The sequence below is a fragment of the Pseudorasbora parva genome, chromosome 20 (genome assembly GCF_024679245.1).
Source record: "Pseudorasbora parva isolate DD20220531a chromosome 20, ASM2467924v1, whole genome shotgun sequence".
NCBI lineage: Eukaryota > Metazoa > Chordata > Actinopteri > Cypriniformes > Gobionidae > Pseudorasbora > Pseudorasbora parva.
Genome location: NC_090191.1, coordinates 41788933 through 41813023, shown reverse-complemented (window position 1 = coordinate 41813023; position 24091 = coordinate 41788933). Strand labels below are relative to the sequence as shown.

The 24091-nt window shown below is 39.9% G+C and overlaps 2 protein-coding genes across 2 annotated transcripts in view; both read left to right on the top strand.

Annotated features, from left to right (window-relative positions):
- Positions 1–1264, top strand: part of slc38a2 (solute carrier family 38 member 2) — an 18199-nt gene extending 16935 nt beyond the window's left edge. The window contains exon 16 of the mRNA XM_067428278.1: positions 1–1264. This exon is cut by the window's left edge and continues 1498 nt beyond it. The gene's annotated coding sequence lies outside the window, so the exon portion shown is untranslated.
- Positions 1265–3294: 2030 nt separating this feature from the next.
- On the top strand, positions 3295–21850 carry scaf11 (SR-related CTD-associated factor 11). The gene is made up of 15 exons (XM_067426949.1): positions 3295–3497; positions 3841–3903; positions 4045–4190; positions 6547–6624; positions 6714–6793; positions 7326–7384; positions 8744–8778; positions 8879–8979; positions 10831–10947; positions 12640–12713; positions 13932–16358; positions 17678–18003; positions 18923–19090; positions 20551–20673; positions 21536–21850. Exons 2-15 carry the CDS (start codon positions 3882–3884, stop codon positions 21644–21646), a joined length of 3867 nt encoding a protein of 1288 aa, XP_067283050.1. The 5' UTR covers positions 3295–3497; positions 3841–3881; the 3' UTR covers positions 21647–21850.
- Positions 21851–24091: the final 2241 nt, after the last annotated feature.

Here is a 24091-nt window from a genome sequence, read left to right as displayed (position 1 = left end):
GTTTTCAGTGGTGTATAACGACTGTTATGATATTATATTAGAATGAGCCGTTTCTATCTACACACACCACAGGTCTCCTTACAGTGAAGCCGCCATTTTGTGCCGTCATGTTTCTACGGTAGCCCTAAAGGGCCAAACTTCTCTACAGAGCGCTAGCTACTCTGCTGTCTCAGACGATTACATTTTTGTCCTGTGTCGGCCACCGTAGCTTCTGTGCTCAGAAAGGGAGCGGTGTCATAACCTCATCACTACATGCCGCTAAAACTTACACACTGCACCTTTAACGCAATCTTGCATTTCCAATAATTTAAGAATGATATTTATACTGGAAATCAAGACTAAAACATGTTTTTCAGTGTAATTCATCATTGCAAGTTCTCTGAAATCACTGTTTCGTTGATGTTTACGATTGTCAAATATACTATTTAATCACGCGGATATTCTGGAGCCCTTATTTAACTAACCGAAGGTTACGACAATAATAGTGATTTATAATAAAAAAGAGTTGAATATCCTGTTTCACGGCACATAACCGAAGGAGTTGCTAAAGTGTCTGACGTTGACTTTAAAGCCGGTTGTCATTTGTTCTCGGATGTTTTTTGCGCGAATCAAATGAGCGAGAGCGTTAGCGTGACTTACCATTTCAGTGTTTGCCATCGGCAGCTTGAACGAGAGACAGACGGGGGGGCGTGTGTGTCGTCCACTAATCAGCCGTTATTAGTGTGGTGAATTGATTGACAAGTCACACACTTACACTCACACACACACACACACACACACCTCACTGTGCTTCCAACAGCTAAACCTCATGTCATCCAAACATGTTACTCTCCAGCCGTTATTTATGGAAAAACATCAGTGTAATTTAATCTATTTTACTATATTTATATATATATATATTGTATATATGTGTATATACCACAAAATGAACTGTATATATGCTGTCATTTCTTTTTTTCTTTTGTTAAATTTTGTTTAAAATATGGCTTTAGATGTCCCTCGGTGTGTGTCGGGCCTCTGATCGGCCCTTTGTCATCTGGCTGAGAACGTCAAACTGAGCTCAAAGTTCAGCTTGTAATCGGCCCGACACACACACACACACACACTTTTTTTCATTACTACTAAATGCTGTAGTCGAAGCGGAGAGGGGTGTAGCGCTCCTCATGTACAAGAGGCCATTCCTGCGAATGATACGCTCTTGTTTCAGTGAAACACGTATGTATATCATGTAATTAATGTCTATTAAAGGTTGAAGATAACCCAGGCACGTGTCATTACATTTATTTGTTATTGAATGAAGTGCTTACACATTAAGAGAGGTCAAAGAAACATATATTTATGTGTGTGTGAGTGAGAGTACGTGAGTGTGTGTCTGACTGAGTGCAAGTGTGTGTACATATCATGTGTGTGTGTGACTATTCGAGCACAACTCAAACCTATTGTGCTATATATTAATGAATCTTTCTTTCATACAAGGTCACACTAAACATTTTGGGATATTAAATTAAAAAAATAAAAAATGACATTTGTTTTTGAGTTCAAAGAAACCTGAAAATGTAAAACAAATTTCCATTAAAAATGTTTTCATTAACAGCGCACAGACTTTTAAAAATCTGCTCTAGACTTTTTTTTTATGTCCACATTTTGAATATATATTTCCTACAAGGTCACACTAAAATATTTTAGCGATTAAACACATTACATTTATTTTGAATTGAATGATACGGTTTTTGTCAGTGGTTACACATAATGAGGCTTAAATAAACCTAAAACATGTAATATGTATATTATTATGTATTAATTGTATATATATATTTATATATGTGTGTGTGTGTGTGTGTATATGTGTGTCTGTGGACAGTGTCTCCCTCTGCCGGACAGTTTGTGCACTGCACGAATTTTGTCCTTCCGTTACATAACCAAAATCAGTTTAGAAATACTCTTCATATTATAACGTGTTATCACTCAGTCCTGTGAAAAGAAAGACTTCAAGCGGACATCAGTAAATCATATTTACTCTTTAGTCACACTAATACGACGGACACTCATTTCGAGCTGCGAGGTCAACGGACGTTGGAAAAATATAATTCGGAGGAAAAAAATGGAAGAACTGACGTATCCTCAAAGAAGGACGTCACTGCGGCAGCAACGTAAGCTCTGATTGGTCAGATTTATGTTTAACGGACCGATCTGCTCTTTTGTTAAATTTACAAATTTAATTATGAAATAAAACGTAGCAATTACGAAACACATGAGAAATAACAAAAACATTTTAAAAATCTGAGTCCTATATATAAGATTTACAAGTCTATAATTATTAATAATCCGTACTTTTTTGTCATTAGTAATGTTTTAGTAACATTAGATATAAGTAGGCTGTCATAATATCGATAAAGTGCCATAATTCCTGCTTTTTTATGTCATAATTATGAATTAGTAGGCTGTCATAATGTTGATTTAGTGTCATAATTTCTGTCTAGTTAGTATGTCATAATTCCTAGTCTTTTTGTCATAATTCAGACTTTACATCTCGTAAATATGACCTAGTATGTGTAACTTTTGAATTGTATGCCATTATTTGGATTTTAAAAAAAAGGATTGACGGAAATGGACCTCAATATTTTGTGTGTTTTATTCATTGTTGTTGATTTTTTTATTAACGTTTATAATAAAAAATAATATTTTGTTCATTGAATAAGGTTTTAAAATTAGTTTAAAAGACTTTTAATTTAAGTTCAGCACCCGCCGTTCTAATGAATTGTATGCTTTTTATGTCAAGATTATTATTATTATTATTATTATTATTATTATTATTATTATTATGACTTTAGTAGGCTGCCATAATTTCAATTTAGTACATTCCTACTTTTAAGGGCACCTTTTTATGTCATAATTTAAACTTTTCATTTCACAATTATGACTCATAAAATCATAATTGTCATTTTTAATCTCATAAATGTCTTCGTTTGTTATAATTCCGACTTTCCATCTCATAAATATATATATATATTAAAATAAATAAATAAATAAATAACGTGCAAATTCCGAGTTTTATGTCACTGATTTACTAAAGGATTATTTTTTTTATTTGACCGAAACGGGCTTCCATATTTTTTCGTGTTTTATTCAACGTTGGTTTTTTTATTTTTATAAATGTTTTATTTTTTATAATATTTTGTATAATGTTCATGTTTTTAAAGACTTTTATTTTAGTCAGGAGCATCCGCCATTCTACTGAATTTTACTTCTGCGACCCTTAAACCCTACGCGATGGCGATGACGCGGTGAGTCTCCCATCATGCCCCGCAGCAGCGCCCCACTTCGGTGAAGAGGCGGAACTGCAGCCTCTGACCCACATGTGGCCGAGCGCCTTTAAATCTATCGCAATTACGAGCGCAAGTGCTCATGAAAGTCCACGAAAAGTGTGTGTTTCTGTGCTAAGGAGCGTCCTGCGTGCTATTATATGATCTGAAGGCCGTGGAGCGACGCCCGCGGAGGTGAGTGCGCGCTAATGACAGCGGATGCTAACACGGCTAGCCGCGTCACACTGATAAACAAGAGTCTGAACTTATAAACAGGACGTGTTAACATCGCAGTGTGTGTCTGGGTGTGTTATTCCCATTCATTATTCATACGGGACACATTTAAACGAGTATAAGACGCGCTAAACGCTCTCTGTTATCTCTAAAGACTGCTAATGAACAAGTCAAACTTCAGCTGTGCTGAGACAGAGCGAGAGTAAACAAACAGAGCAAATAAAGACACAGTGACAGAGTTACGCTGTCATTAGGATGATATTAATGTATCTTTTTTATGTTTCTTCTGTAATCGTGCTGGTAGAGTAAACCAGGGCTCAGAGTTGCTGTGACCCGGAGCCAAAGATGCAAGAGGGGCCAGGAAAGGGTGAGTGGGGCTTTATGCTCATCTACTTTACACACACACTAAAGGGAACACGGTCTGAGTAGTTGCATTTGAATGTATTGCATAATTTAATGCATAATTATATGGGTGCATTTTGTATTAAACTAAGTTTGTGGTTTCCAGGCGGGCAGAACTCGGAGGGCAGTTTAGAGGATGAGGAGGATCAGCGATGCCCGATCTGTCTGAATCGTCCCAGACGGACAGATAGAGCCGTGCCTGATTGCTGCAGACACGTATATTGCTCAGCCTGCCTCCTCCGCTGGGCTCAGGTCAGATGTTCCACATGGTCGTACATAAACACACACACACACTACCCGTCAAAAATACAGTTAAAACTGTGAAATATTGTTCCAATCAGCTGTTGTGAATATATAGTAAAGTGTAATTTATATCAAAGCTGAAATTTCAGCATCATTACTCCAGTCTTCAGTGTCACATAATCCTTCAGAAGTCATTCTGATAGGCTAATTTGCTGATTTAAAGGTGCAGTGTGTAAGTTGTAGCGACATCTAGTGGTGAGGCTGTGAATTATGACCGCTCACCCCTCCCTTTCTGAGCACAGAGAAGCTACGGTGGCTGATACAGGACAAAGATGTCTGAGACGGCAGAGAGACGCAATTGCTCTGTAGAGAAGTTTGTCCCTTTAGGGCTACCATAGAAACATGGTGTCACAGAATGGCGGCTTCACTGTAAGGAGACCTGCGTTATGTGTAGATAGAAACGGCTCATTCTAAGATAGTAAAAACTAGGGGTGACCCCTAATAGTCGAAGATTCGAAGCATCGATATACAGGACTGGATTCGACCACTGATCTCATGGTCAAATCTTCGCAGGTGTTATAAAACGAGGATCATACCATTTTGGCAATATGGCTTCGCACCGGACGCGCCGCACCTTAAAAATTCGAACAGCGGCTACACATTTAAGGGCTACCACATTTAAGGGTACACATTTAAAGGTGCAGTGTGTAAGTTGTAGCAACATCTACTGGTGAGGTTGTGAACTGCGACCGCTCACGAAGCAACCTTTCGAAGCACAGAGAAGCTACGGTGGCCGACACAGGACATTGTCTGAGATAGCAGAGAGTAGCTAGCGCTCTGTAGAGAACTTTGTCCCTTTAGGCCTACCGTAGAAACATGGTGTCACAAAATGGCGGCTTCACTGTAAGGGACCCGTGGTGTGTGTAGAAAGAAGCGGCTCATTCTAAGATAATAAAAACATTACGGTCTTTATACATCACTGCTAACATAGTTATGTATATTATACTGAATCTCTGCCAATATATCCTTTTAAATACTAGGGGCTGAACGACTTCCGATTTTTTAAAGTCAACATTTATGTGATGAAAGTCGAGTCGACGTCGACTAGGCGCTGATGACGTCATTAATAAACAAATAAGCCTGAACCTCGAGCTGAGACGCGATCTCGGGTCTTCTCATGCACAGGACAGCTATGGCATATGACACAGCGCTGCTCATAAGGTTATTAATCCTACATAACAGCTTCTGTATCAGTTCTTGTCTTATGGTCGTTTTATTTCTCACAGATTTCTGCTCGATCTGAATAAGATGCAGATAAAGTAGCACAATAAAGATATGAACGCATTAGTGAGTGATTGTGTGTGAATTAATTCTACCGGCAACGTCTCTACTAATAGTGAAGCTGTGAGTTTAAGTTATCAAGAAATATATGCTAGAACTTTTCAGTTTCTAAGCTATTTTATTGATAAATCACAGAACAGTGTTGATAATACATTTCTGCGCTACTGAATAGTTTTGTGTGAGGCGTGCGATCTCCGCGTGATCAGGCTATGTGTGTGTGGTTACAATGCAGCACACATTAGTTTACCGCGATGATTAACTTACGTGTACAGTTTAGCGTGCATTCTCCCGATCAATTGAGCATCCAGATGGTATAATCAAACATGTCTTGTGGAGAGCTCTTGGATTAGGCATTTATTTGTCATTTTTAACTGTTCAAAACAGAGCCTGCGTGTCAGGAATTGTTTATCCTGTTGCGCCCTCTATAGGCCAGCGACTAGTCGACGTCAAGCTTAAAGCGTCATGACAGAGCGTTAAGGTCGACTAGTCGGTGCAACCCCTAATAAATACACACTTCACCTTTAAAAAATACTCTTTTTAAGTAGAAAGAAAAACACTTTTATTTAGCAAGGAGAATTAATCAAAGGTGACAGTAAAAACATCTATTATCTTACAAAAGATTTCCGTTTAAAATAAATACTTTTCCTTCGAACGCTCTATTCTTCGGCTGCACGATAAACCGCATTTTACATGTGATCATGCTTATCGCGATTTGGGTTATATGATTATGAAATCGCAATGGCTGTGATCTTTTATGCACAGTTTGTCCGTGTAGGTCGGCTGAAAAAACACTGTACACGATACAATTTTACTGGTAGTCACTGTATGAGGATTTTGGCGGTGTAATATGTCACGGTTGACTTTTTGCTCTCCTCACTTACAGAAATGAACTATAGTGTCCTACACACTAGAGAAACATTGTATCTGCTGACTGTATATCACACACACACATACTGTAAATAATCAGCATGCTACCCAGGAAATATATACTGTAATGTGTGATGTTGTGTGTGATGGGTCACAGATGGTTCAGTCCTGTCCGGTGGACCGCAGACCCTTCAGCGCGATCTACCTGCAGGGTTCCTCGCAGCATTGCATTAAGGTCAGATATTCCTCCTAATGTCCTGTTTGTCTCTGTTAAAGCCTCCGATTCTTGATAAAACTCATGCAAAATTCTCCTCTGTGTTTCAGCTTCCTGTGAAGGCGTCCAGACTGGCGGAGCTGCGGATGTGCTGCAGTAAAGACGGCCAACGGATGCGTTGTGTCTCGGTGTAAGTGCAAAGATTATTTTGTTCATAATAATCTTCATAATAATCATAATAATGTTTATTATTATGTTCATCTGGTTATTTAAAGGAACTGTATGTAAGAAATGTATTTCAATGAATCCTAAAATGGCCCTGATATGTCACTAGACATTAAGAAATCATGCTAATTTCAAATACTTCTATCACTGACAACAGTTGTCCGGCCAGGATATTGTCATTATAAAGTTGTTGTTGCAGCCCTCAGCTGATTTTGATATTGACATGTTGTGTTTTGGCCTGAAGCTCCGCCCTCCACCTATCGACCAATCACAAAGTCAGTAGTGTTTCTGCATCTGGGTTGCCAGATCTGCTCTAGTTACCACAGCTGCAGATCTACAAACGCTCCTGCTGATCCTGTAGCATATCTGGCAACCTCGAGTCAGGAGGAGAGGGAGGGAGATACACCGCTCTACAGTCATTTGAAAGTGATTGCAGTACCAGTTTTGGCCACAATCTTACACACACTTCCTTTAAGAGTTGATTGTGTCGTTAACAGGGCAGAGACAGGAACTCAAGAGAACAGTGCTAATGCCAAACAGAAAGGCCACAGAAAAGGTATGCGCTTAAATATTGATTCTTGTCTTGTTCATGAGGTGTTGACATTTCAATATACAAAGATATTCCAGGTTAAATTCAACTTAAGTTCTGATGATTAAACAGAAAGTACTTTGGACTTGTTATACAACGCATTATTGTGAATAACATGACCATAAATTAACAATGTAAATGTGATGTGTGTGTTGCAAAATATATATATATATATATTTTTAATTCTGGTACTGCACAATATATTTACTCATATAGTTATTTTTCACAAACTAAGATATGTGTTGAAATTGCCAACCTTAATATTGCTTTAGAAACGACTCGCGTTAGATTATGTTTGATGAAGAGCTGCATGATTAATTATTAAACAACATTATATATCAACCTTTCAAACTAACTTGACATTTCAAATATGGATTGTATCAATTACATTGTTAATGTAATTGATAATTGGTGACAGGTTACTGCTAATTTGTAACCGAGTTATTCATTCAGAAACACTGATTCATCCAGTAATGAAACAAGTGACGTATTTATGAGTGAGTTATTGAATCATTCATTCAAGAGATTTATTCAAAAATACTGATTCATCAAGTAATCAAGCAAGTGAAGTCTTAATGAGTGAGTCATTGAATCATTCGTTCAAGAGATTTGTTCAAAAATGCTGATTCATCCAGTAATGAAACAAGTGAAGTCTTAATGAGTGAGTCATTGAATCATTCATTCAAGAGATTTGTTCAAAAATGCTGATTCATCCAGTAATAAAGCAAGTGAAGTCTTAATGAGCGAGTCATTGAATCATTCGTTCAAGAGATTTGTTCAAAAATGCTGATTCATCCAGTAATAAAGCAAGTGAAGTCTTAATGAGTGAGTCATTGAATCATTCGTTCAAGAGATTTGTTCAAAAATGCTGATTCATCCAGTAATGAAACAAGTGAAGTCTTAATGAGTGAGTCATTGAATCATTCATTCAAGAGATTTGTTCAAAAATGCTGATTCATCCAGTAATGAAACAAGTGAAGTCTTAATGAGTGAGTCATTGAATCATTCGTTCAAATCGATTAATAAAAAAAAAGAAAATGTAATTAAATATTCTACAGCAAATAACATTTTGCCAGAACCTTTAGAAAGTTACATGTCATTTTGTTTAGTTGTCTGTTCAGAATCGTGGGACAATCGTGATCTATTTTAAACCCCCCAAAAAAACATGATTCTCAATGTATACAAAATCGTGCAGCTCTGGTTTGAAGTGTAAGAGCTTTTCTTACACAAATTTGCTTAATAGTTGGTTATGGTTTTGAGCTCTATATAACAGAGATGATAAACATTGAGCGATTTAAGAGTTTCCCAAATAAATGTTCCCTGCAGGTGACTCGGATGCATCTTTGGACAAAAAAGGAAAGGTTAGCATTGCACTATTGTATTCCTCCTTTTGGTCTCATTTATTGCATATGAATGAAACAGGAAGTGTTAAGCAGCGTGTGTGTGTGTGTGTGTGTGCAGGTGAGAGGAGACTCGTGCCACTCTCTTCTGCTCGCTCAACATTTTAACTCATCGCTGCCAAGCCAGCAGGGAGCGACGTTTGGCACGCTGACACAGATCATGTGAGTGCAACCTGATGGCATGATGAACCTTTTAACATTTCCGGGTTTTTCAGAGCGGAAGTCGCCATAGTTGGGTTAACTTTTATAGTGGTAAATAAGAGAATACATTAAAGCAGCACTTGGCAACTTTTGCTCTCGGGGTCCCCTTACAGTTGGGAAAAAATAATGTCCTCAACTACTGTCGTAAGCTGTCATCCTACATCAGGGGACGCCATCGCGCGTGCATTTGTTGACATGACAGCCCTGAACTAGTGATGCGCGGGTCGTCTCATAACCCGCGGACCCCGTATGTCTATTTAATGGTCGCGGGTGCGCGGCGGGTTGTAAAAATATATCCAGTGGTGCGGGGCGGGCCGAATAACTTCATAAAAGCGTCCCGCGGGTCGGTGCAGCACTAACAGTTCCCCTGAACACTGCAGGAGGAGTTCACATGCAGGTGTTCTTCTGGCGGCGCGTGGGAAATGTCTTCATCCCAGGTACAGTCAGTGGGTTATGCTTCAGCATGTCATATGAATATCATTTCATGGGTTTTATTTTTTTAAACGCCAAATCGCCTTCAGCTCACGCCGACGAGCAAACGCTGGTCACATGTTGATCCTCGTCCTGCCTTTAATCACATCACTTTTTCGTTTCCTCTTATTGCTTTCCTCCAACAAAGGAACTTTTCTTTCTTATTTGTCTGTGCTGCTTCGGACATGACTATATTATCCGACGAACAAAGTTGGGCTCGCACGTCCGAATGTAAGGAAGTGTGTGTGTGTTGGTGGAAGTGACGTATATGCCGTAAAGCAGTCGAATTTTGTAGTTCTTTTTGTTCTCGGGTTACTACCCGAAACCAGAAGTTTAAAAGTACGATTAAAAACGATACAGACCCCATCAGGCTATGGCAGACGTGTCATTCAACCTATTGTAAGTCGATTTATCATCACAAGAGTCTTGAAAATATATTATGAAGGTTGATAAGTTTCCTAGTGCTGCTTTAAAGCTCCACTGTGTGATATTTTCCCCCATCTAGCGGTGTAAAGGTATATGACCATCCAGTGAATATTAGTTTCTGTTCCTCTCAATTCCGATTTCGTTTTAACTCCTACGGTGGCTGATTTAGTCCAAGATTAACATGGCAATCCCTCTCTTCACATTCGACACGGTGCCGTCGAGTGTTAAAACACAAAAGGCGAAGCTTGAATTTACGGGTATGTCCCTCTTTGGCTACTGTACTTTCAAGATGGAGGGGCAACATGGCGGCCGGCATTCGAACCCCTCACCCGTATGTGTTTTCAACGGCATATTATAAACTTACGAGAATACTTTATTACTCAAAAGAAGTAAATATACATTAATGAGCACATTTTTGAAAGAATTAAGTGTTTTTAGCTAAGAACAAACTAAAAAAGTTACACAGTGTAGCTTTAACGCAGTATGTTTTTATTACATTTATTGTGAAAGTTGCTTATATAAATAATTTTTAATTAAAAAAGTTCTTCTTGAGGTTTATACATCCAACATTAAGTATAGCCAATTTAAGTTTTGAAAACAATATGTTGCATTTATAATATCACACTTACTATTTATCTAACAGTTTAAATGTTTTTTTTCCATACATACAAATATAGAGATGGATTTTAATAAAAGTTTATCATATTTGGGGATCCTTGGCATCATAAAGTTTGAAAACCCCTGACTTGAACCATGCAGTGTAAATATGGGCTTTATAGAGACAGGAACTAAACAGAGAGTTACTGACAGTCTGGGAGAGAGGAGCCGCAATAATGGAGAATATGAGGAAAATAATCCACATTCAAGCAGGAAAACCTAAAGTGCTTTGTCTTTGGTTTCTGTCTTGCACTGTAGGGCAGGATCTGTTGAGGTTTGTGAGGAGGGTCCGGATGGCGTTCAGTGGAGGAGATTGGAGAGGAAACGCAGGTGGCTTCCTGCTTCTGTACCTGTCCTCTCTACAGGTGTTCCCAGGTGAGGAGAGCGTTTCAAACAGTATGTTCAATGACAATCTGATGCATAGTGCACTCACAAAACGGCAAGAACAGCTGAAACCGCCAGATCGAATCTTTAACCCTTAACTGTTTGGTGCTCTTTTTTTTCTTTCTTTCTTTTTTTATCACCATTTTTTCATATCACAATATTTTAGTAATCATCTTTAAAGGGTTAGTTCACCCAAAAATGAAATGTCTGTCATTAACTCCTCACCCTAATGTCGTTCCACACCCGTAAGACCTCCGTTCATCTTCACACACAGTTTAAGATATTTTATATTTAGTCCGAGAGCGTATGCAAGTGTATGCACACTATACTGTCCATGTCCAGAAAGGGAATAAAAACATCATCACAGTAGTCCATATGAGACATCAGTGGGTTAATTAGAGTCTCTTGAAGCATCCAAAATACATTTGGGTCCGAAAATAACAAAAACTACGACTTTATTCAGCATTGGCTTCTCTTTCGGATTTGTGTTCAATCCTCAAATAAAGATTCAAACGGTTATGAGTCAGCGTATTGACTCATGATTCGGATCGCGTGTCAAACTGCTGAAATCACGTGACATTGACGATCCGAATCATGAATCAATACGTTGATTAATAACCGCTTGAATCTTTATTTGAGGAACACGGAAGAGAAGTTATGACATAAAGTTAATGACATAAATTAAATTTATTGGTGAACTAACCCTTTAACTGTTAACAGTTTGGGACTTTTTTTTTCTTCTTTTTTTTTTCTTCTCTTTTTTTCATATCACAGTATTTTACTAATCATCATTAACTAGGTATCATTCAAAAGCTTACAAACTCAAAATTCATCCTGTGAAAACCGCTTTAAATTTGGATGTTGCGTTACCATGAAAACGGTGCTCTTAATTCTTTAAACGGGCTCCTAGTTGGCGATGTCCTGTTTTATATTACAACATTTATTTTTAATACTTTATATTTAAAACCTTTTCTAATCCCTTTTTTAATCTTGACAAAACTCATATCGTCAGAAAAGGTGAGTCTCAAGGTTCCATATTTGGTGACCGTTTTGTGATAGAAGTGATATTTGCAAAGAAATGTATTAATTTGTTACAGGAGAATGCATAAAAAAAGTACCAAAAAGATTACTGCCTAAACAAAATCTCACAGTTTTTGTGATATCAACTTCAAATTTGGAACTCATCTTGGTTAGACACATAGTTTTAACTTTGTAGTAATTTGAGTAAAAATGTTTTTATAAAATAAAAAATATTTAGTACAGTACATTTTATTTACAATATATTTAAACTAACATACATTTTTCATCCTTTCATTTGCTTTTCATTGTGCTTTCACTTCAGCAATAATTTGCCCAGTGTCGTCTTCAAAACCAGACCAACCTTAGGTTTATATTCCAAAGCATTCTTAAATTACAGCCATTTAAGTTTGGATAGTTCATTTTCACGTCTATTCTTACTCGTATTATTTCCTTCACGTCTTTCCTGTTTTTTTGTGTGGCTTTATTCTGATTTTAGCTTTTTGTTTTGCAACTACATACATCTTTGTTTGGTCAATTATAGGACTTAACTCTATGGGTGTAAATGAAAATCTGAAATGTAGCATTTGTACCATTTGGCTGCTATTTGCCTTTGTGTGCACGTCTCTTATTCTGGATTATGAACCTTTGTTTATTGACATTTAGGGTGTTACTCCACTCACATCTGCTCTTGTCAGCTGTCTCCGCCTCTCTGAATCTGCTGCTTTCTGAACACACAGGTGAGCTCACTTGAAATAGAGTTGGTTGTTAGTTGCTTTCAAGGTAATGTGTAATAATCTGGTTATTTTTAATTATTTGACTTTTCAAATGCAACATATCCGTTAATTGCAGTTTCGTTTCTATCAGGTTTCCACTCATTTAGTTGTTATTTCAGTTTTAATGTGTTGCCAATTTCAAAGGAAGAATTACATTTCTAGCCCTTATGGTTATTAGACAAATGTTATTAGTATAAACATGAGTGAACAAAGAAAATTTGGCCAATATATTAAAGCCAATCAATAATGGATTATTTCCTTTAGCTGAGACTTAGGACTTAGTTAGCTTACGAAACTTACAAAATTACGGGACATCCCGTGTTCTTTAAAACTATTGGCAGCATTAACTTTCTCTGGTAGGCTATAAAGCTTCCATAATTATAATAGTAAAGGTTTTATTATATATTGGCTCGGTTTTACTGACAGGGCTTAGACTAAGCCAGGGTTAAGCCTTAGTTCAATTAGGGCATTTAATGAACGTGCCCTAGAAAAAACTTTACTGGTTGCACCCTGAGACAAAACAATGGCACTGACAATATTGTAAGATATGTAGCTTTCAGTTAAAAGGCTCAAACATGCTTTTAGTCTGGGACTAACTTAAAGGACAACTCTGGGTAAAAATGACCCTAGTGGTAATTAACAGATGGTTAGCGAGTAGATCGTTCTCTGGGATGCGTTTTCGTGAATATCGAATGAAAAGATTTTTATCTGTAAAAACAGATTAGCTTATAACGCGAGTATATGGGGCCATATAATAAGTCAAATTAAATCTCTAATTAATACCACTAACAAGGCTCAAAATAGCCTCACACTAACACGGCAGCATAATGAGGGTCCCTACATGCAGACCGAAGCATTGAGAACTTTGTAAGAGTACAAACAGTTTAATAAGAAGATGCTTTATAAAGACAGTACATTACACGTTTACGGACCGCAGCCATCTTGGAAAACAGTCTCAACAAGTTGAGCCATGAATGCTGTGCTATCAGAGAACGATCTACTCGGTAACCATCTGTTAATTACCCCTAGGGTCATTTTTTTACCGGAGTTGTCCTTTAAGCCATGTCTGTGAAATGGTAATTATGTATAACAAAAATATAAGCTAACATTAAATTGTGGCCATTTTTATTCTAAAAATGTTTTTTTGTTAGTTTTAATTTAATTTTCCCCTGTGTTTCTTAGTTCCCCATGGCATGGTTTGTGCCATCACCTGCCCCAAGGGTGAGGAGAGAAAGGGAACCAGGGGTTCTGGTTCAAAGACCTCTGTGAAGCCAGAAGCTACTGCGACCAGACGTTCCTCTCGACGCAGTCGCACTGAGGCCGAGGACTCCTCAGCTGCACAATCGCAATCAACAAATTCAGACACCACCTCTTCTACACCACAAACCATAAACGATACTCCTGCTTCTACAAGCAGAGGACACCAGGGGAACAATCAGAGGTCTGGAGCAAAGAGGAAAGGACGCCCGAAAAAGAAGATTGTGGAGAAACATGAAGACGAGGAGGTTGGGATTCATGAGGACGATGGAGCAAATGAGGAAGCAGAATCTGAGGAACCAAAAACAGACCAGAAAGCAAGCTCTGATCAGACTGATGGTGACCAAGACCCAGTGGATACGGAGGAGAAGATGGAGGTGGAGAACGAGATGAGTCCTACTGAGGCTAATGACCAGGATGAGGAAACGGCAAAACTAGAAGAAGTGGCAACTGAGAGTATGGTTGAAGACGATCAGATGCTTTCACAAGAAGATGGCAAGAAAGAAGTTGAGACAAATGATGCAGACCAAGATGACTCGGTGAACGTTTCGCCAATTATGGAGGAAGATTGCCTATCTTTTTCCTCTGCTGAACTGGAAGAATCTCGATCTGATTCCCAGGATGTTAAATCATCTCCGCAAGCTGAACCTCCTAAAGTCGCTTTGGACCAGATTGAGGATCTGGAACAGGCGCTTGACACCACTAAAGACCATTCCGACAAGCAGGAATCGCGTAGCCCTTCGCCTTTCCAAGAGTTTGAGGATCTAAAACCAGAGCCTGATACCTCAGAAGACAATGCAGACAAGCAGGAATCCCGTAGCCCTTCACCTCTCCAAGAGATTGAGGATCTGGAACCGGAGCCTGATACCACAGAAGACAATGCAGACAAGCAGGAATCCCGTAGCCCTTCACCTCTCCAAGAGATTGAGGATCTGGAACCGGAGCCTGATCCCTCAGAAGACAATGCAGACAAGCAGGAATCCCCTAGCCCTTCACCTCTCCAAGAGATTGAGGATCTAAAACCGGAGCCTGATACCACAGAAGACAATGCAGACAAGCAGGAATCAAGTAGCCTTCCACCTCCCCAAGGGATTGCGGATCTAAAACCGGAGCCTGACACCACGAAAGATAATGCCGACAAGCAGGAATCCAGTAGCTTTCCACCTCTCCAAGAGGAACAGAGCGCCGCTCCGTCGGTTCTTGGAGAGAAAGCCAGTCCAGAAACTAAGGACACTAATGCAAGTCCTCAGGACAACACTGACCTCATTCCCATGGAGTGCGATTCTCCTGTGTCCGAGATTGCTGCTGAAGCTGAAATTGATCCCAATGTAAAAGTGGCTCAGTCGGCTGATCAAGAGCCCAAGATCGACTTCTGTAAGGAAGCGAAAGGCTCTGACAAGAGGGAGCGGGAGGGACGATCCCGCAGGTCTCGCTTTCACTCACCTACGACCACTTGGTCGCCTACCAGGGAGTCAAAGAATGAAGGGACACGCAGATCAAGGTCTCGATCACGGGACCGTAGCCACAAGACCCGGTCCACATCTCGGAGCCGCGAGCCGCAAGAGGAAGAACGGGAAGGCCGGCGGAATCGCAGCCGTAGTCGAAGCAGGGAGCGAAGTCACAGGCGAAGAAGTCGTTCCAGAAATAGAAATCGAGCCGGACGCCGGAGCCCATCCCAAGAACGGGCTGATCATGGTGGACACTCTCCTCGAAAGAGGGAGTCTTGGGGCGCGGATGGATGGCGGAGCAGGGGTGGTGGAGGACGAGGTTTCCGCAATTCCAATTGGAGGAATAATGCGGAAAAACCTGGCCATTTGTCAACAAGAGATCCTGTTTTATCCGACAACGGCAACTTCAATGAGGCTTCGCCCGATCGAAGCAGGAGCGAGAACCCGGATTGGGTAAAAGATCGGGAGAGGCTTTGGCCGGACACTGATTCTCAAAGACGTGAGCCAAGAAGGGACGAAAATGTCGGAAGTCCACCTGCAGATTCCTGGTGTCGGGGCGGCTGGAACGCCGGTCGTGGTAGAGGAGGTGCACACTGGACGTCCAGCCAACAGGCCGAGCCAGCGGATAATTGGAGGCCACGTGCTTCTTTCTCAGGGACAAATAATGCTGACTCCTATAGTCGCTTCAACGAAAACCGAGCCGGAGGAAAGAGAAAAGATTGTGAGAGCGGCGAATCGGCTATGGATCGTTCTGGATGGTCGTCGGCATCGAGCTGGGCCGTGCGCCGAACTCTACCCGCCGATGTGCAGAACTACTACTCGCGCCGGGACAGAGGAGGCGGCAACAATACCTGGAACAGACAAGAGGAGGATCAAGGTGCACCAGGTGCCCCAAAACAAGCAGGTCTGTCTTTATCCTAATAATGCAAAAATGTTTTTTGTCTCAGTGCATGTATTGTTATAGTTTGGCAGGGTCGTCTCTGGCTTAGCTCAGCTTAATCAATGGAATCCTATGTTGCCAGCTAGCATGTCCAGAGTAAAAATGATCGAAAAAAGTCCCACCTAATTACTTCTTATGGCCTGCGTATTCACAACGAGTACAAATAGCGATGCAGATTAAGACTAGGTGATTTCCTATGCAGATACTGACTTGGGGCTATATTATGGGGAAGCGCGTGATATCTCTGCGCCCAAGTAGCAGTGCTTCGCCTGTGCTTCATTCATTGCTAAGCTAGAAAAAATGCATTTGCCCACATATCTTAATCAAGGAAAGAAGTTGATTAAGCCCTATTGCTAAAAACGGTGGAGTGTTCCTTTAAACTCGCTGATAATAGATGCAGGGCCCTATGAAGTTTGTTTTATTATTTCTCAAATTTAGTTTTTCCCTTTGAATTTTTCTGGATTCTGGCTTTCTCAAGCCAACATCAAAGTTTGTACACAAACTTTATCTTCTATGCCCAGTTGTTCAAAAGTAATCTGATTGGAGTAGATCGATCGGATGGGATGATCAAAATGGGTTGATCACAAGAAAAAAAACAGGATTCTGAAATCGGATTAGATCCAAATCTTGGTTGTTCAAAACTTTTTGTTCAAAAGCTCAAAAAAGATTTGGATACCTTTGATCAACAAAAAAAAAATCAGGATTATACTGATCCCAACAGACGGGTGATTTCCAGGAAAAAAATAACTGGTTTTGGTAACTTTTCATGTAATAATTTTTTTTTTTTTCTCCATCAGACTACTTATTAACTTTCGGTCGCCTACAGTAAAGAAATAAAACATTATTATATTTAATTTAAAGTGTTTTTTTTATCACCACCATCCAAGTCCTAAAGCGAGCACAAAGTTTCTCGGGTGAAACTTTTCTGAGAGAATGCAAAAGCATTAAAATACAATGTGTGTTATTTTGGCAAGGTTGCTGCTTAAATTCGCACTCAGTGGTCTATATATCACATAATAGTCGCTTAACCCACGGACATAGAAAACAACCCGAAATAGGGCACAATGTAATGTATAAATATGAAGGAATTTTCTGTATTTTTTTTTTTTTTACAGGTGTTTGACTTGTATTTTGAATGACATGTTGCATTAGTTTGTGTTTTAAGGGTAAATGGAAATTTCGGTAAAATTACTGGATAATGTACTGGCAGAAAACTACATTTTCCGTTTTTATTTTTTACAGTGTAGTCACATTTACATTAATGTCTGTTTTCCATATTTCAGATCCGCCACAGAATGAGCCAAATGCGCCCATGCCAACTGAAGCTGTGCCAGCCTTACCCCCCACCCTGATGCCACCTCAGATGGGTGTGATGGGGGTCCTCCGTTACCCCATGGGTCCTCTGCTGCCGAGGCCTCCGGCTGTGGGACTGCAGCCGCCCCCTCAGTTTAATTTGCCCCCTCCTGTGCCAGTACAGCTCCACCCCACTGGGCCGCTCCTACAGGTCCCATCCATAGCCGTGCAGGGCCTGCCTCCACCTCCACCTCCTCCTCCACCCGTACAACAGGGAGGCTTCACCACGGCACCACCTGAAAGCCACCTGTCGCATGTGAGCACCAGGGTTATTATCGTTAAATTTTAAAAAAATAAAAAAAAGTTTTATTTAAGGGATAGTTCGTCTGATATGAGAGTGTGATGTTTATCTGCTGACCCCCTGGGCATCATAGGTGTGTTTGTTTCTTCAGGAGAACACAAATGAAGATTTTTAACTCAACCGTTGCTCGTATAATGCATGTCAATGGGGTGTATTTCTGTGAGAGTAAAAACACACACATACGAATCCATATTAAACCCTGAGGCTCGTGGAGACACATTGATGTCTTAAGACACGAAACGATCGCTTTCTGCTAGAAACGCAACAGTATTTGTGTTATTTTTTACCTCACATTAGACGAATCTCATCTAGTATTCCCAACACCATTATTTCCGTCGAATTTGCACAAGCACTAATGAGGCACTAATACTGTTGTGTTTCTCGATCTGCACAGGCACTAATGAGGAATCTCTCTCTCTCTCTATATATATATATATTTCTATGATCGCGCCGGTATTTTAACCTTATTCGGTGGAAGTAATGGCGCTGGGAACACTAGATGAGATTCGTCTAATGTGAGGTAAAAAATAACACAAATACTGTTGCGTTTCTAGCAGAAAGCGATCGTTTCGTGTCTTAAGACATCAGTGTGTCTCCACGAGCCTCAGGGTTTAATATGGATTCGTATGTCTGTGTGTTTTTTACTCTCATAGAAATACACCCCATTGACACGCATTATACGAGCAACGGCTGAGTTAAAAATCTTCATTTGTGTTCTACTGAAGAAACAAACACACCTATGATGCCCTGAGGGTCAGCAGATAAACATCACATTATCATTTTTGGGTGTATTAACCCTTTAAAAGCCCATCTTCCCTTTTAAATGTATGTGCTGTTTTAGTTGATCTGGTTGTAACATTTGCATATTTTACAGCAGGTGATGCCCAGTTTTCCAATACCAGGCAAAGGTTCTTTCAAGCCCATGCCAACCAAAGTAGTTGCAGGGCCGCCTCATCCTGTTTTTTCGGCCCAGCCATCGTCCACCACCACCCATCCCGCCACTCACAGCAAGGCCCAAGCCGACAGCTCAAAGAAAGAGAAGGCAAGTGTTCGCATTCAAGCAAACATCTCGCAAACAATAGGGGTTGCACCGACTAGTCGACCTTAAGGCTCTGTCATGACGCTTTAAGCTTGACGTCGACTAGTCGCTGGCCTATAGAGGGCGCAACAGGATAAGCAATTTCCTGACACGCAGGCTCTGTTTTGAACAGTTAAAAATTAAAAAATAAATGCCAAATCCAAGAGCTCTCCACAAGACACGTTTGATTATACCATCTGGATGCTCAATTGATGGGGAGAATGCACGCTAACTGTACACGTAAGTTAATCATCGCGTGCATGCTGCATTGCAACCAAGCCTGCAGTCTCCCTCTCAGATACTGAAGCTTTCGCGCCTCGATCGCCCCCCGGTGGCCGGTCCCAGTATAGCCGCCCCTCTGTGTTTTCTAATGTACGCGAGGCAAGCTAAACAATAAAATTACACTTCAAATATTTTTGCCCTAAAGTTAGTTTGTCACTGAAGGCAGTTATCATCACGATGGTTTGAAGTGTTCGTTTTTAAAATAAGTTTAGTTTGAGTTAGTTATCTGATGCTATAAAAACGGGGGGTGTGACGTCATGATTGACAGCTGAGACTGACGTCTTCTCTGAGTGAAGTTGTCACTGAGGCACTAACGGACTTTTTTCGGGATTTTTCGGAGCAGATTAGAGCTTTAGCTTGAATTTCTACATTTCCATAACTGTTTATTTCACACCAACATAATTAATTGTTCTGCATCTGCGAGAGTGTGGGCGGGCTTTTGATATCGCAGCTGTACTTCCTGCTCTACTTCCTGCTCTCTACTGCGCAGACTCGGTCCCAAGATGTCAGCGCCGTGCAGGCCGCCTGAAAGCTTCAACTCTGCCAAGCGGAAACGGATGATGTCGAGTTGTCCATATTTTTTACGGTCTATGATTGCAACGCACACACATAGCCGATCGCACATCACACGGAGATCGCACACGCCTCATACAAAACTGTTCAGTAGCGCAGAAATGTATTCTCAACACTGTTCTGTGATTTATCAATAAAATAGCTTAGAAACTGAAATGTTCTAGCATATATTTCTTGATTACTAAAAGTCACAGCTTAACTATTAGTAGAGACGCTGCCGGTAGAATTAATTCACACACAATCACTCACTAATGCATTCATATCTTTATTGTGCTACTTTATCTGTATCTTATTCAGAATGAGCAGAAATCTGTGAGAAATATAACGACCATAACACAAAAGAACAATAGCCTTATGGGTAGCGCTGTATCTTTTTGCAGCTGTACACAAGTAAACCTGTGTTCGCCTCACAGCTCGAGGTTCAGACTTATTTGTTAATGAATGCGACTAGTCGACGCCGACTTGACTTTCCTCACATTAATGTTGACTTTAAAAAAGCGGAAGTCGTTCAACCCCTAATCTCCATATCCTGCGCTGCACTTTCTAAACTACATTTTTCCCCTTTCAAGCAGAAACTGCAGATTCAAGAGCGGGCCGTCAATGAGGTGAAAGCAGCGATCAAGCCATATTATCAGAAGAACGAAATCAATAAGGACGAATATAAAGAGATTGTACGCAAAGCTGTGGAGAAAGTAAGTCTCGATTTTTTTTTTTTTAGTAGATCCATCGTGGTTATATAGATTACACTAAGTTAACGCAACTTTTTTCCGCATGGAAAATGCAGGAGAAATCTGGATGAAAATGTACTGACCATCCTCAACTTTTTTTTCTGAAGTCATTTGTTAACTTTAAATATTTTATTGTGTGCCTTTTATTAAAAAAATAAAAATATATACATGCATACATACATGTGTGTGCATGAATAATTTATTTTTTATTATAATAATAAATGACAATAATTTCTATAATAAAATAAATAAGAAAATTCTTCAAATATACTCAAAATAACAATAATAAAAAAATAAATATAATTAACTGATTTCTATATTTGTGGTTTGTGTATTTTTTTCTTTTATTAATTTTTTTACATTTATTTTGATTTATATTTGAAAATTGTATTTATTTCTTTTATAGAAATTTTAGTCATAGATATTATTATATTTATTTTTTATTGTTATTTTATAACTTGTATTTTTATGATATAATATATATATATTAAAAAAATATATATATATATCTTAATAATTGTACTTTTTTATTATAGTAATGATAGTCATATATTTTTATATCTTTTTTTATAGTATTGTTATTTTATAATATATATTTATTTAGGCCTATTTTTATTTTATTTTATTGTAGATTTTTTTAAATTCAAGTCATATTCACAGATTCTCTCGGCCACATCTCTTGAATCCCAGTTGTAATTCAGTGTGATTTTTAGTGCATCTATTCCTTGAATTCATGTTCATGTGCCGGGATAATATTTACTCAAATTATGCATTTTGGACCCGTGGCTTCATAAATACACACACTCACGTCTTGCTCTTTTCTCAGGTGTGCCACAGCAAGAGTGGTGAGGTGAATGCCGACAAAGTGGCCAACCTGGTGAAAGCGTACGTTGACAAATACAAACGCATCCGCAAAAGCAAATCCGAGAAGAGCTGAGGGTCGCTGTTCTGCTGACTGCACAAGTGCAATTTCTCCACCGCGGTGTCACTGACTGGAGCCGTTCTTAACACATTTGCATACAAGAATGAAGATTTTTCTAGAGATGACATATTTTGTTTAATTTGGATTTGATATAGTGCAAATGCCCTTTATTGGATTGTGTCTTATGGGTGTATGCGCGCGTGTGTGTGTGTGTGTGTGTCTGGGGGGTGGGGTGGGGTGGGGGGGGGTAAGGTCTATAATGGTGTCGCTATAATTGCATTTTGCTTCTAAGTTTAAAGTAGCAAAGAAAATGATTAAGGCAAATGATTCAAGTGGTACGACTGGACCTATCGTGTGTCTGTGTCTCTCTCTCTCTCTCTCTCTCTCTCTCTCTCTCTCTCTCTCTCAGTAGTTAGAACAGAACAGACTTTTCCCTTTAGAAGCATTGAAACAATCTGGAGTACATGTGCATTAGCTTTATTATTCCCTGCAGATGCCGTATGCGTGTGTTTTGAGTGTGTGTGATTCGGTCATAATCTTACGTGGAAAGAACACGGGTAGTTTGTTGGTGAGCTGAGATGATTTTGTTGTCATATCCAGGTTTAAGTCCTGTACTTCTGTTTATGCAGTTCAATCACTGTGTCTGTTTACCCTCCCAGAAGCAATGAAATAAACCAGCTCTCTGAATCCCGTCCTGAGTCGAGTTACTGAGTTCAGATCGGAGTCGAATCAGAGCCGCGAGGAGGATAACTTCCTCAAACGCTGATACACTTGCATACGCTCTCGGACTAAATATAAAATATCTTAAACTGTGTGTGAAGATGAACGGAGGTCTTACGGGTGTAGAGCGACATTAGGGAGAGGAGTTAATGACAGACATTTCATTTTTGGGTGAACTAACCCTTTAACTGGTAAAGAGATTGTTCACGCCAAAATTTTAATTACTCCATGATTTACTCGCCCTCAAGCCGTTCTAGGTGTGTATGACATTCTTTCAGATGAATACAATCAGAGTTATATAATATTTATAATCACAGACCAAAATTTGAAGCCCATCCATCCGTTATAAAAGTGCTCCACACGGCTCCAGGGTTAATAAAGGCAAATTGGTGGGTTTGTGTAAGAAAAATAAGTAAGAAAGATATTTTTCTTACACAAACCCATCGCTTTGCTTCAGAAGGCCTTTACTAGTATTAGTATTTTCAGTGAAATATAACTTCCAGCACTTGTTGACACAAGATCTGTGGCTCACTGGTATGGGCGCTGCCTCACGGTTCAGAGGTTGCCGGTTTGAATCCCGGTCAGATCTCCAAGAAACGAACGTGCGGAGCGATTGCAGGATGGAGGGATGCTGAGGAGACACCAGTGGAGCGGATGGAGGAAAGAGGATGAGCCGGAGTCAAGACCACAGAGGAGCAGCTGGTTATCCAGAAAAACTGTTGACTAAGTTATCATCTTGATAACCACTGCTGGTTCTGGTCCCAGAAATCCCCAGGGGGAGGAGTATTGGATATTGCCTCCCCCCTTTGTGTCCGTCCTTCTCTCACTCACCTGTCTGGATGTGGAGCTCCTGCCACAGCCTGTCTCAGATCCAGATCAGGCAACCTTTCCTCAACGCAACCATGCTTCAGTGACCAGGCCGGTTTCGAACCGGGAACCTCTCGACTGGAGAGGACATGCTCACACCACTGAGCCACTGGCACTTCCACACTACACCTGCTTTATTTTGGGGACATGTCTTTTTTATTGGGACAAACCCAGTTAAACTTTAGATTTTCACAAGAAAGAGCGGGACTCGAACCCAGATTCTCCACATAAAAAAGAGGCGCTTACACCACTGAGCCACTGGAGCTTCTGTTCACAAGCTCTTCTTTTTGTGAAGAGTTTTGTCTTAATCCTTCAGAACCAGTGAAACTAAAGAAATGCTTTCATGAGGAACAGCTAGAGACTCAAACTCAGGACTCTCTGACTGAAGCACCACAGCTTATCTCATGAGCCAGTCTGAGACTTCATTAGACTCGATTTGTAATTCACTCAAGTCTCCACAGGAGGGCGAAACTCTCTTAAGTTCATTCGACTCGATTTGTAATTCACTCAAGTCTCCACAGGAGGGCGAAACTCTTTTAAGTTCATTAGACTCGATTTGTAATTCACTCAAGTCTCCACAGGAGGGCGAAACTCTTTTAAGTTCATTAGACTCGATTTGTAATTCACTCAAGTCTCCACAGGAGGGCGAAACTCTTTTAAGTTCATTAGACTCGATTTGTAATTCACTCAAGTCTCCACAGGAGGGCGAAACTCTTTTAAGTTCATTAGACTCGATTTGTAATTCACTCAAGTCTCCACAGGAGGGCGAAACTCTCTTAAGTTCATTCGACTCGATTTGTAATTCACTCAAGTCGCCACAGGAGGGAGAAACTCTTTTAAGTTCATTCGACTCGATTTGTAATTCACTCAAGT